This window comes from Balaenoptera acutorostrata, chromosome 3 (genome assembly GCF_949987535.1).
Source record: "Balaenoptera acutorostrata chromosome 3, mBalAcu1.1, whole genome shotgun sequence".
Classification (NCBI taxonomy): Eukaryota; Metazoa; Chordata; class Mammalia; order Artiodactyla; family Balaenopteridae; genus Balaenoptera; species Balaenoptera acutorostrata.
Genome location: NC_080066.1, coordinates 35,834,941 through 35,849,378, shown reverse-complemented (window position 1 = coordinate 35,849,378; position 14,438 = coordinate 35,834,941). Strand labels below are relative to the sequence as shown.

The 14,438-nt window shown below is 40.6% G+C and overlaps 1 protein-coding gene across 1 annotated transcript in view; it reads left to right on the top strand.

Annotated features, from left to right (window-relative positions):
• The window catches only part of ADAMTSL3 (ADAMTS like 3), a 389,643-nt gene that overhangs the window by 230,373 nt on the left and 144,832 nt on the right, over nucleotides 1-14,438 (top strand). Inside the window, exon 15 of the mRNA XM_057543842.1 lies at nucleotides 503-587. Within this exon, the coding sequence (XP_057399825.1) occupies nucleotides 503-587 (85 nt within the window). The remainder of the gene's footprint in view (nucleotides 1-502; nucleotides 588-14,438) is intronic.

Genomic DNA, 14,438 nt, shown 5'->3' with positions numbered 1-14,438 from the left:
AGCTTGCTCCTGCAGGCCTGTGGTAATTGGTAATCATTTCCCTCAACAATTACAGCAATTAAAGTTTGAGTAAACCATAGCACTGACTCTCCTCCTCCCAACTTTCTAAGCCTTCTATGTTATTTGCTTTTCTCTATTAATTTCCTCATTCAATGGGCAAAAAAATTTGTGGAAAAAGAAAGCAAACTGATAACGGTTGAAGTAAGAGCTTTAATATGCAAACAACAGATATTGGTACTGCTTTATAAAAGGCATTTTTATGCTAACTTGGAGAATGTATTCAACTGTGTCATGGGGTTGTTTGGTTGCATTTTGATAATGTGTTAATTAAAAAAATGTATGACAGAAATTTTTGGTTCCGTCCAGAAGCCACTTCGTGTACTGTGCATTTGAAAAGCGTGACCTCTTTATTGATGAAATCTTCAGCAAATAATAATCACATATCCAACTCTTGAATGAGTAACAATAATTAAGCTTGTTGTTTATGTTCCCTTTTTGTCAGAAAAAAGTCCAGTGGAAGCGAAATTACCTTGGCTGAAACAAGCACAAGAACTAGAAGAGACCAGAATAGCAACTGAAGAACCAACGTGAGTCCAGGACCTTTTATGGAAGTAATCAGAGCATAGCCAGCTAACATGATATATGTAATTTTTGTACTCATTGGAGTACAATGATACGTTTCAAATCCAAATGACCTGGATTTGCAGACTCCAGAGAGCTTGAGCTGGCTAGAATTCTTCTTTATTTCACAATTCAGCAGTCCTGCTTTGGCAGTATCTGTGAGAAGCACAGAAAAGAACAGTGCTGTTTAACTCAAAGCAGACCCAGTGGTCTGTTACAGTTAAGAGATTGGGGATAATTCCTAGATCTAGATTAACACATATGATTTGACCAAAGACCATCATTAAACAAACAGACAGTATTAAACAAATAAACCAGTCATTCCATGGTTAAGTCATGGCCAATGTCTATAAAACCAGTTAGGCCAAAATGTATCGGGGTGGCCTGAGTGATTAAAATGAGAAATCCCAGAGCTGCTGTGGTATGGGGCAATGGAAAGAATATGGCACTACAAATCTTGGAGCCTAGTACCACCACTTTTAACGATGTGACCTTAGAGAAGTCTTTAATTTTTCTGTGTCTCATTCTCCTTACTTATAAAATGAGCAGGCTGGGCTTGATCTCTCTAGGGTTCGTCCCAACTCAAAAATCCAATGACTTCTATCCACATGGGGTTTGGCAAGTCTGGACTGTAATGGTATCCATGGAAATAAAGTATTAAGAACATATCAAAGAAACATTCTGGAGGTGGAGGTATAGGGACCTAAAAAGAACAAGGAATCAAAGATGATGAATCTAGCCCAGCAATCTAGAAGCACAACAGCATGAATGGTAGACTTGAGGAATTGGATGGGACGGCTGATTCCACATCAGGCATGTGAAGTCCGTGGTGCTGACAGGCTATCACAGGGAGAGTGATTCACAGAGTGTCAGAGGAAAGGGGATCTCAGAGGTATGGCTGGTCTCCCTCTCAGAGCAGGCATTTCTTCTTCAACACCTTCAGCAAGGGCAGAGTTCACTGCATTGAGAGACAGCTCATTCTTGGGTTGAACAACCTGAGTTATTTGCAAGATTTTTTTTCCTGTTAGCCAAAATACAACCTCCTTCAAATTTCTGCTTTCTGAAACAGAGAAAAACACGTCTATGCTGCATCCCACGTGACAAGTTTTCACAAATTTGCAGAAAGCTGGATCGCAAGAGCACTGTCTTTCCCAAGCTCATCATTCCTAGCCTTTTCAGCGGTTTTCACATGTTGTTTTTAGATCCCTTACCAACCCCATTGCTCTTTTCAGAACATTCTCTCATTTGTCAGTATCCCTTTTAACTGTGGGTCAGCCCAGCAGTGAGCCCCAGGAGCACATGGATTCCTTGTCTTTGAGAAGGCTCCTGCCTCTAGTGATGCGGGCCAAGAGAATTGGCACGTCACACTTATGACACATGCAGAACTTTTCCACATGGACTACTGTCCGATCTGGATGTGAACCCAGAAGACACTGTGGACGCTGTGAGGTGAATGACCCCAGAGTAACTGATTGAAGAGAGAAGAGTGTTTGGCTCATGATGGAAGCATGGAGATCTAGAATTGGAGTCAGAAGAAGTGGAGCATGAAGGAGTAAATCCAAGGAAAGCTCACTGTTAGAAAGAACAAGGGAGCAAAGCATTTAAGGAGAGGTATAGCAGATAGTATTCAAACCTCACCGAAAGCCAAGGAACAACTGTGGGGACTGAGAAAAGGCTGTTTTGTTTGACAAGAAAGTCTCCGTTAATTTTAGAGCAGTAGCATTCAAAGTGTAGAGAAGTAAAACGTTGCAGAGCTTTAAGAAATGAATTCTGAATTGGAAGGAAATGGAGCAATGGGTATTTGACTACTAAAGAAGGAAGACTGGTAGTCAAGTTGATGGAAAGGAATGGTTATATGTATGTGCTTGATTTTTTTTTGTTTGTTTTTCATCTGAAGTTTGGACAGCCTTAAACGTATTAAAAAGATAATAAAGATTTTAGACAAGTCAGTTACCGTCTCTAGACTTCCCAGCTGTACAAGGAGGGTGTTAGGCTAAAAGCTACTGGAACCTTCTCCCAGCTCTCATCTCCTATGATTCTGTAAGGGAAGGAACCTATAGAAGAAAAGGGACTCGAGACACCTGCAAGGGAGTTTGTAGCCGTCACGTAAGGACGGTCATGGAGTTCTCAGTCTTGAATGATGCATCCTACCAGGACCTCTTCTCAAAACACAGTTAGATCACAATTGCTAGTCCTTCTGCGTGTCCTCTCTTGGTTGAGTGGTTTGCTCTCAGTTCCCCAAACTAGAAGCCTGCAGTCATCCTTGCCTCTTGCTCATTCTTTCCTTATCTGTAATTAACTACTGAGTTGTGCAGTCATATCTACTAAAATCTTTCTCCGTTGCAGCCCCTTCTCTCCATGCCTACTACCATCCTGTCCAGGTCCTGAAATCACTATCAGGGCACTTACAACAGCCTTCTAATCTGCTCCTCACTCGATCCCCTGAAATCTATCCTCTAACCCAGAGTAGTGTAGCTAAGGCACAAATCTGATCTTTCTTACAACGTTCAGAAATTCCCAATGTTTCCCCATTGCTCAAAGACTTACGCTCGTTCACCAGGCTCACAAGCTGTAGCAGGGTGTTAGCCTTCCCAGCTCCCAGCTGCATCTCTGACCGCTTCCTTACTTTACCTTGAATGGGGTGCTCCAGCCACACTGAACTGTTGGTTGTTCCTTGCCGGCAACAAGCTGCCACTCACCTCCATCTCTTTAATAATGTTTTCCTCTCTATTGGGAATGCTCCTCAACTGTTGTGTTTTTTAAAAATATTTATTTATCTATGTGGCTGCGCCGGGTCTTAGTTGCAGCACGTGGGATCTTTTCGTTGCGGTGTGCGGGATCTTTAGTTGTGGCATGCAGAATCTAGTTCCCTGACCAGGGATCAAACACAGGCCTCTGGCATTGGGAGCACGGAGTATTAGCCACTGGACCACCACGGAAGTCCCTCACTTGTGTTTTTGTTGTTGTTGTTGTCACTGTTTACTCTTTATTTATTTATTTTAACATCTTTATTGGAGTATAATTGCTTTACAATGGTGTGTTAGTTTCTGCTGTATAACAAAGTGAATCAGTTATACATATACATATATCCCCATATCTCCTCCCTCTTGCATCTCCCTCCCACCCTCCCTATCCCACCCCTCTGGGTGGTCGCAAAGCACCGAGCTGATCTCCCTGTGCTATGCAGCTGCTTCCCACTAGCTATCTGTTTTACATTTGGTAGTGTATATATGTCCATGCCACTCTCTCACTTTGTCCCAGCTTACCCTTCCTCCTCCCTGTGTCGTCAAGTCCATTCTCTACGTCTGCGTCTTTATTCCTGTCCTGCCCTTAGGTTCTTCAGAACCTTTTTTTTTTTTTTATATTCCATATATATGTGTTAGAATACGGTATTTATTTTTCTCTTTCTGACTTACTTCACTCTGTATGACAGACTCTATGTCCATCCACTTCACTACAAATAACTCAATTTCGTTTCTTTTTATGGCTGAGTAATATTCCATTGTATATATGTGCCACATCTTCTTTATCTATTCATCTGTCGATGGACACTTAGGTTGCTTCCATGTCCTGGCTATTGTAAATAGAGCTGCAATGAACATTGTGGTACATGACTTTTTTTGAATTATGGCTTTCTCAGGGTATATGCCCAGTAGTAGGATTGCTGGGTCGTATGGTAGTTCTATTTTTAGATTTTTAAGGAACCTCCATACTGTTCTCCATAGTGGCTATATCAATTTACATTCCCACCAACAGTGCAAGAGGGTTCCCTTTTCTCCACACCCTCTCCAACATTTATTGTTTACACACTTTTTGATGATGGCCACTCTGACCAGTGTGAGGTGATACCTCATTGTAGTTTTGATTTGCATTTCTCTAATGATTAGTGATGTTGAGCATCCTTTCATGTGTTTGTTGGCCATCTGTATATCTTCTTTGGAGAAATACCTATTTAGGTCTTCTGCCCATTTTTGGATTGGATTGTTTGTTTTTTGGATACTCAGCTGCATGAGCTGCTTGTATATTTTGGAGATTAATCCTTTCTCAGTTCCTTCATTTGCAAATATTTTCTCCCATTCTGAGAGTTGTCTTTCATCTTGTTTATGGTTTCCTTTGCAGTGCAAAAGTTTTTAAGTTTCATTAGGTCCCATTTGTTTATTTTTGTTTTTATTTCCATTGCTGTAGGAGGTGGGTCAAAAAGGATCTTACTATGATTTATGTCATAGAGTGTTCTGCCTGTGTTTTCCTCTAAGAGTTTGATAGTGCCTGGCCTTACATTTAGGTCTTTAATCCATTTTGAGTTTATTTTTGTGTATGGTGTTAGGGAGTGTTCAAATTTCATTCTTTTACATGTAGCTGTCCAGTTTTCCCAGCACTTATTGAAGAGGCTGTCTTTTCCCCATTTTATATTCTTCCCTCCTTTATCAAAGATAAGGTGACCATATGTGCGTGGGTTTATCTCTGGGCTTTCTATCCTGTTCCATTGATCTATATTTCTATATTGATCTATATTTCTGTTTTTGTGCCAGTACCATGCTGTCTTGATTACTGTAGCTTTGTAGTATAGTCTGAAGTCAGGGAGACTGATTCCTCCAGCTCCGTTTTTCTTTCTCAAGATTGCTTTGGCTATTCGGGGTCTTTTGTGTTTCCATACAAATTGTGAAATTTTTTGTTCTAGTTCTGTGAAAAATGCCAGTGGTAGTTTGATAGGGATTGCATTGAATCTGTAGATTGCTTTGGGTAGTATAGTCATTTTCACAATGTTGATTCTTCCAATCCAAGAACATGGTATATCTCTCCATCTGTTTGTATCATCTTTAATTTCTTTCATCAGTGTCTTATAGCTTTCTGAGCACAGGTCTTTTGTCTCCTTAGGTAGGTTTATTCCTAGGTATTTTATTCTTTTTGTTGCAGTGGTAAATGGGAGTGTTTCCTTAATTTCTCTTTCATATTTTTCATCATTAGTGTATAGGAATGCAAGAGATTTCTGTGCGTTAATTCTGTTTCCTGGTACTTTACCAAATTCATTGATTAGCTCTAGTAGTTTTCTGGTAGCATCTTTAGGATTCTCTATGTATAGTATCATGTCATCTGCAAACAGTGACAGTTTTACTTCTTCTTTTCGGATTTGGATTCCTTTTATTTCTTTTTCTTCTCTGATTTCTGTGGCTAAAACTTCCAAAACTATGTTGAGTAATAGTGGTGAGAGTGGACAACCTTGTCTTGTTCCTGATCTTAGAGGAAATGGTTTCAGTTTTTCACCATTAAGAATGATGTTTGCTGTGGGTTTGTCATATATGGCCTTTATTCTGTTGAGGTAAGTTCCCTCAATGCCTACTTTCTGGAAGGTTTTTATCATAAATGGGTGTTGAATTTTGTCGAAAGCTTTTTCTGAATCTATTGAGATGATCATATGGTTTTTCTCCTTCAATTTGTTAATATGGAGTATCACATTGATTGATTTTCATGTACTGAAGATTCTTGTAATCCTGGGATAAACCCCACTTGATCATGGTGTATGATCCTTTTAATGTGCTGTTGGATTCTGTTTGCTAGTATTTTGTTGAGGATTTTTGCATCTATGTTCATCAGTGATATTGGCCTCTAGTTTTCTTTCTTTGTGACATCTTTGGTTTTGGTATCAGGGTGATGGTGGCCTCGTAGAATGAGTTAGGGAGTGTTCCTCCCTCTGCTATGCTTTGGAAGAGTAGAAGGATAGGTGTTAGCTCTTCTCTAGATGTTTGATAGAATTCGCCTGTGAAGCCATCTGGTCCTGGGCTTTTGTTTGTTGGAAGATTTTTATCACAGTCTCAATTTCAGTGCTTGGGACTGGTCTGTTTATATTTTCTATTTCTTCCTGGTTCAGTCACAGAAGGTTGTGCTTTTCTAAGAGTTTGTCCATTTCTTCCAGGTTGTCCATTTTACTGGCATATAGTTGCTTGTAGTAATCACTCACGATCCTTTGTATTTCTCAGTGTCAGTTGTAGCTTCTCCTTTTTCATTTCTAATTCTGTTGATTTGAGCCTTCTTCCTTTTTTTCTTGATGAGTCTGGCTAATGATTTATCAATTTTGTTTATCTTCTCAAAGAACTAGCTTTTAGTTTTATTAATCTTTGCTATTGTTTCCTTCATTTCTTTTTCATTTATTTCTGATCTGATCTTTATGATTTCTTTCCTTCTGCTAACTTGGGGTTTTTTGTTCTTCTTTCTCTAATTGCTTTAGGTGTAAAGTTAAGTTGTTTATTTGAGATGTTTCTTGTTTCTTAAGGTAGGATTGTATTGCTATAAACTTCCCTCTTAGAACTGCTTTTGCTGCATCCCATAGGTTTTGGGTCATCGTGTTTTCATTGTCATTTGTTTCTAGGTATTTTTTGATTTCCTCTTTGATTTCTTCAGTGATCTCTTGGTTATTTAGTAGTGTATTGTTTAGCCTCCATGTGTTTGTATTTTTTACAGATTTTTTACTGTAATTGATATCTAGTCTCATAGCATTGTGGTCGGAAAAGATACCTGATGTGATTCAATTTTCTTAAATTTACCAAGGCTTGATTTGTGACCCAAGAAGTGATCTCTCCTGGAGAAAGTTCCATGAGCACTTGAGAAGAAAGTGTATTCTGTTGTTTTTGGATGGAATGTCCTATAAATACCAATTAAGTCCATCTTGTTTAATGTGTCATCTAAAGTTTGTGTTTCCTTATTTATTTTCATTTTGGATGATCTGTCCATTGGTGAAAGCGGGGTGTTAGAGTCCCCTACTATTATTTTGTTACTGTCAATTTCCCGTTTTATGGCTGTTAGCATTTGCCTTACGTATTGAGGTGCCCCTATATTGGTTGCATAAATATTTACAATTGTTATATCTTCTTCTTGGATTGATCACTTGATCATTATATAGTGTCTGTCTTTGTCTCTTGTAATAGTCTTTATTTTAAAGTCTATTTTGTCTGATATGAGAATTGCTACTTCAGCTTTCTTTTGATTTCCATTTGCATGGAATATCTTTTTCCATCCCCTCACTTTCAGTCTGTATGTGCCCCTAGGTCTGAAGTGGGTCTCTTCTAGACAGCATATATACGGGTCTTGTTTTTGTATCCATTCAGCCAGTCTGTGTCTTTTGGTTGGAGCATTTAATCCATTTACATTTAAGGTAATTATCGATATGTATGTTCCCATTTCCATTTTCTTAATGTTTTGGGTTTGTTATTTTAGTTCTTTTCCTTCTCTTGTGTCTCCTGCCTAGAGAAGTTCCTTTAGCATTTGTTGTAAAGCTGGCTTGGTGGTGCCTAATTCTCTTAGCTTTTGCTTGTCTGTAAAGCTTTTAATTTCTCCGTCGAATCTGTATGAGATCCTTGCTGGGTAATCTTGGTTGTAGGTTTTTCCCTTTCATAACGTTAAATATGTCTTGCCACTCCCTTCTGACTTGCAGAGTTTCTGCTGAAAGATCAGCTGTTAACCTTATGGGGATTCCCTTGTATGTTATTTGTTGTTTTTCCCTTGCTGCTTTTCATATTTTTTCTTTGTAGTTAATTTTTGGTGGTTTGATTAATATGTGTCTTGGTGTGTTTCTCCTTGGATTTATCCTGTATGGGACTCTCTGTGCTTCCTGGACTTGATTCTTTCCTTTCCCATTTTAGGGAAGTTTTCAACTATAATCTTTTCAAATATTTTCTCAGTCCCTTTCTTTTTCTCTTCTTCTTCTGTGACCCCTATAATTCGAATGTTGGTGTGTTTAACATTGTCCCAGAGGTCTTTAAGAGTGTCCTCAATTCTTTTCATTCTTTTTTCTTTATTTTGCTCTGCAGTAGTTATTTCAACTATTTTATCTTCCAGGTCACTTATCTGTTCTTCTGCCTCAGTTATTCTGCTATTGATTCCCTCTAGAGAATTTTTAATTTCATTTATTGTGTTGTTCATCATTGTTTGTTTGCTCTTTAGTTCTTCTAGGTCCTTGTTAAATATTTCTTGTATTTTCTCCATTCTATTTCCAAGATTTTGGGTCATCTTTACTATCATTACTCTGAATTCTTTTTCAGGTAGACTGCCTGTTTCCTCCTCATTTGTTTGGTCTCATGGGTTTTTACCTTGCTCCTTCATCTGCTGTGCATTTCTCTGTCTTCTAATTTTCCTTAACTTACTGTATTTGGGGTCTCCTTTTTGCAGGCTGCAGGTTCGTAGCTCCCTTTGTTTATGGTGTCTGCCCCTAGTGGCTAGGGTTGGTTCATTGGGTTGTGTTGGCTTCCTGGTGGACGGGAGTAGTGCCTGTGTTCTGCTGGATGAGGCTGGATCTTGTCTTTCTGGTGGGCAGGACCGCATCTGGTGGTGTGTTTTGGGGTGTCTGTGACCTTATTATGCTTTTAGGCAGCCTCTGTGCTAATGGGTGGGCTTGTGTTCCTGTCTTGCTAGTTGTTTGGCATAGGGTGTCCAGCACTGTAGCTTGCTGGTTGTTGAGTGGAGCTGGGTCTTAGCGTTGAGATGGAGCTCTATGGGAGAGCTTTTGCCATTTGATATTACGTGGAGCTGGGAGGTCTCTGGTGGACCAATGTCCTGAACTCGGCTTTCCCACCTCAGAGGCACAGGCCTGAAACCCGGCCGGAGCACCAAGACCCTGTCAGCCACATGGCTCAGAAGAAAAGGGAGAAAGAAAGAAAGAAAGAAAGGAAGAAAGGAAGAAAGGAAGAAAGGAAGAAGGGAGGGAGGAAGAAAATAAAAAGAAATAAAGTTATTAAAATAAAAAATTAAAAAGTTATTAAAAAAAAGAAAAAAGAAAGAGAGCAACCAAACCAAAAAACAAATCCACCAATGATAACAAGCTCTAAAAGCTATACTAAAAAAAAAAAGGACAGACTGAACCCTAGGACAAATGGTAAAAGCAAAGCTATACGGACAAAATCACACAAAGAAGCATACACATACACACTCACAAAAAAAGAAAAAGAAAAAAATATATATATATATAGATATATTAAAAATAAAGGTAAAGAGCAACCAAATCAATAAACAAGTATACTAATGATAATAAACTCTAAATACTAAACTAAGATAAATTTAAAACCAGAAATGAGTCAGTTGCATACAGCAAACCCCATGTCTGCAGTTGCTCCCAATGTCCACCGCCTCAATTTTGGGATGATTTGTTGTCTATTCAGGTATTCCAGAGCTGCAGGGTACATCAAGTTGATTGTGGAGATTTAATCCGCTGCTCCTGAGGCTGCTGGGAGAAATTTCCCTTCTCTCTTCGCACAGCTCCTGGGGTTCAGCTTTGGATTTGGACCTGCCTCTGCGTGTAGGTTGCCTGAGGGCATCTGTTCTTCACCCAGACAGGATGGGGTTAAAGAAGCAGCTGATTAGGGGGTTCTGGCTCACTCAGGCTTGGGGGAGGGAGGGATACGGAGTGCAGGGTGAGCCTGCGGCGGCAGAGGCCGGCGTGACGTTGCACCAGCCTGAGGTGCGCCGTGTGTTCTCCTGGGGAGGTTGTCCCTGGATCACGGGACCCTGGCAGTGGTGGGCTGCCCAGGCTCCCGGGAGGGGAGGTGTGGAGAGTGACCTGTTCTTGCACACAGGCTTCTTGGTGGCTGCAGCAGCTTCCTTAGTGTCTCATGCCCTTCTCTGGGGTCCGTGCTGATAGCCCCGGCTCGCGCCCATCTCTGGAACTCGTTTAGGCGGTACTCTGAATCTCCTCTCCTGGTGCACCCTGAAACAATGGTCTCTTGCCTCTTCGGCAGCTGCAGACTTTTTCCCGGCCTCCCTCCCGGCTAGCTGTGGTGCGCTAGCCCCTTCAGGCTGTGTTCACAACGCCAACCCCAGTCCTCTCCCTGGGATCCGAACGAAGCCCAAGCCTCAGCTCCCAGCCCCCGCCCGCCCTGGCGGGTGAGCAGACAAGCCTCTCGGGCTGGTGAATGCTGGTTGGCACCGATCCTCTGTGCAGGTATCTCTCTGCTTTGCCCTCTGCACCCCTGTTGCTGTGCTCTCCTCCATGGCTCCAAAGCTTCCCCCCTCCGCCACCCACAGTCTCTGCCCGCGAAGGGGCTTCCTAGTGTGTGGAAACCTTTCCTCCTTCACGGCTCCCTCCCACTGGTGCGGGTCCCATCCCTATTCTTTTGTCTGTTTTTTCTTTTGCCCTACCCACGTACGTGGGGAGTTTCTTGCCTTTTGGGAGGTCTGAGGTCTTCTGCCAGCGTTCAGTAGGTGTTCTGTAGGAGTTGTTCCACATGTAGATGTATTTCTGATGTATTTGTGGGGAGGAAGGTGATCTTCACGTCTTACTCCTCCACCATACTGAAGGTCTCCCCCCTCACTTGGTTTTTAAGAATGTTTTTTTTTTTTGCTTGTTATAGAAAATTTCAAGGCTGTATAAATGAGGAGAGAAGAGTGTAATGAACCCCCATGTGTCCATCACCCACCTGCAACAGTTATCAACTTGGGGCCACTCTTGCTTCATCTACACTACTACCTCCAGCCCACTGGGCCATTTTGGAAGCACACCCAGACAGCATATCATTTCATTCATAAATATTTCAGTATGTAGCTCCAAAATAGAAAGACCTTTTTTTGATAACCACAATACCACTTTTTAAAGTGTGGTTCTCAAATTGCTTCCTGTAGAAGCATCTGTGGTGCTATTTAAAATGCAGATTTCTGGACCTCACCAAGTCAGACATTCTGGGAGTGGGTCCCAGTCACCAGCAATTTTTTTTTCTTTTGGCTCTGCCAGGTATTTTTTAAATTGTGGTAAAATGTACATAACCTAAAATGGACCATTTTAACCCTTTTTAAGTGTACAGTTCATTGGTATTAAGTACATTGACATTGTTGTGCAACCATCACCACCATCCATCTCCAGAATTTTTCATCATCCCCAACACAAACTCTGTACCCACTAAACACTGACTCCCCATCCTCCTATTCCTACCCCCAGCCCCTGGTAATCTCTGTTCTACTTCCATCTCTATGGATTTGTCAGCAGCATTTTTAGCAAGCACTCTGGGTGACTGGGGGTGGGGTGCATCGAAATTTGGGAACCATTGGATCAGATAGTCCTGAGGGTCCCTTTTAAGTTCTGAAAATATGGTTTGTTTTACTTAACTGGAAAAGACGCATATCGTGTAAGCTTAGCAGGTTCCAGCCCTGTATCCATCCCAAAGCCTGCATGAACTGTCAGCCCCACCCGACTTTGCTGGTGGTTTGTCCAGTCTGTATTCACTGTGCAAAGCTGGTTCACCCTCTTCTCCTGTAGGACACCACTTCTTTCTTCTCATCGTGGAAAACTGAGGCCCCAGCACCTGTTCCCGGGCCTGAGCGACTGCCTCTCTCCACCTTCCTCCCCGTCTCCCTCTGTGGTCTCTCTGTAGTTTTCCTTTATAATTCACACTGCCTGGCAGCTTCTGGCCTGTTCCTGGCTGTCTAGTGTGAAGTTTATGGTTTCCTCCTACCACTTCTGACTCTAGTCATTCCCTTGATTTCCAAACAAAACCACAACATATCTCAGCTTCCAGTTCATCCTTTTATTACCCCTGTCTCTTGTGGTTTGGGGATGCTTGCTTGTTGACAGTGAGCTGTATTTCAGATCCCTTGAGGAAAGCCTCCCAAACCCTCCTGGAGAAGATAAATATTTCTGCCTCTGTGGTTGACTATGGCCTGAGCTCTGAATTTACATAGAAAGTGGATGTTCAAAAGGCTTTTCTTTTTAATTAGAAGAATACAAATTATAGCTTATAAAGCTAAGCCGGGGAACTGCAGTTTTGACCTTCTTAACTTTCAGCTGTGGAATGTGTTGACAGTTGATATGGTTCATTGTTGTTTTAAAAGTTCTTCCCTGGAGCCTTCCTAGTTTCTACTGGACTCACAACACTTCCTTAGTCATGCTGCCCTCCCTCCTATTTTTCATATATGAGAACCAAGTATTTAAAACACTTCGTGTATTTTCTTCACTGCTATTTTAGCTTCTGCATTTGTGCCATTTGTATTTGCTAAAATCAAATTAGGTTATGTTTCAGGCAGCTGTTTTTCTCACAACAACAGCAGTAAACAACTAATATTGAGGACTTCTTTTGTGCCAGACTGTGTTCTAAGTGTTCTATGTGGATTAACTGATTTAATTCTCACAATGACCCCATAAGGAGGCATTATTATTAGCTTCATTTTAGGGATGAGGAAACAAAGGCATAGATTAAGGAATTATCCAACATTTCAGAGCTATTAAATGGTGGATGGTGATTCTCTGGCATGTGATACTAGAGCTCCAACTTTATGTTAGGAGACCTGAATTCAAGTCTCTCCCATCCTTAGATTGGTCTAATAGGGCAGATAGAGAAGTTAGCGATTATATTACGGTGTTATAAGGCTTAGGGGGTCAAGGATGGCTTCCTGGGAGAGATGGTACATGAAATGATGCCCTAAGATGTACACAGATGTCAGAACAGCATGTCAGGTATTGAGGTTGCATGTTGGCCAACTGGCCTATGGGGGCCACACCTGGACATTGAGGTACTAAGCGTGGAGAGGGGGCTGGAGGAGAAGTAGGTGGTAACAGCAGCTGGGAAAGTAAGCAAGTCTTGGAGGTCTTCCATGGTTCATAAAGGAATTTGGACTTCATCTGGAGGCAGTGAGAGCCATTTAAGGATTTTTAACAAGTGATGTAATCACGATTACATTTTTAGAGAGATCTTTCTGGATGTCTGCAGTTTGTTTCTAATTATTTACTATGATAAATAAAACCGTAGCAAATCTCAAATTTCCCATCTCTTCATCTCTAAATGTCTCCTTAGGACACATTTGCTGGGGTGGAATTTCTGGGCCAGAAGATAGGCACGTTGAAGGCATTTAATTTCTACTGTCAAATTTCCTTTTAAAAATTTAAACAAAAGATACTATAGTGTTCAGGCAGTGCTGAATCTTGTTTTGTTTTTGTTTTTCCCCCATAGTAATTTTAAAAATTAAATTCTCATTAAATTGGAGTGGATCTTTGTGCATTTTTTTCTGGGAGATTATACAGATGGCATACTCTCTAAGACCCTCTATATTTAAGGATGCCTTTCTTATACCCTCAAATGAGCGGGAATATTGAGCTCTTGTTTAATAAGCTATCTTCTTTTTTTTTTTTTCTTAAAACTGTGGACATATGGCTCTGGATATTGAAAAGGAAATATTTGCACCTAAACTGTCCTTTCTCCTTGTGTTGTGAACCTTTTTTTTTTTCTGCTTAGATATAAGATTTTCCCCATATACTTAAAATTAGAGGACTTTTCTAGAATAAGTCCAGGTTCTATTTTCTTTTCAATAATTTTGGTCAACAGTGAGGGCTTTTAGGACATAGATTCAAATCTTTCTTGGGTGCATGAAAGTTTTCTTCTGTTGTATTTGTGCCTCTTTTCTGTTATTTTTCTTATTTATTCTAAAGGTTCACCAACTGTCTGTATTGCATCTCTTCTCTATTTTTAACATGTAATATTTCCCCCCACCTCTTTGTCTTTTTTCCTCCATGTTTTGGAAGCACACCTCCCCTTCAAACAAAAGCACTTGCCCTCCTCATCATTGAATGTATTTCCAACTATTCATTTGGATTTTCTTCTGTCATAGAGCAAACTTTGCATTATTTTTGTATTTTTCAGTCTTTTCTCAACCAAGCCAGAGGTTTTTTTTCCAGCCATGTTTTGACTTCTTAACCCCATCATTTATCTTTTGTTTTGTAGAATGCTTCCTTGAATTTTATTGTCATTAAATTTTAAGGAAATGCTATACATTTCCTTCTGTTTCTGATAATATTTTCCCCCCAATATGCTTTTCTTTCACTAATACAGGTTACATTCTTCTTCTTTTAG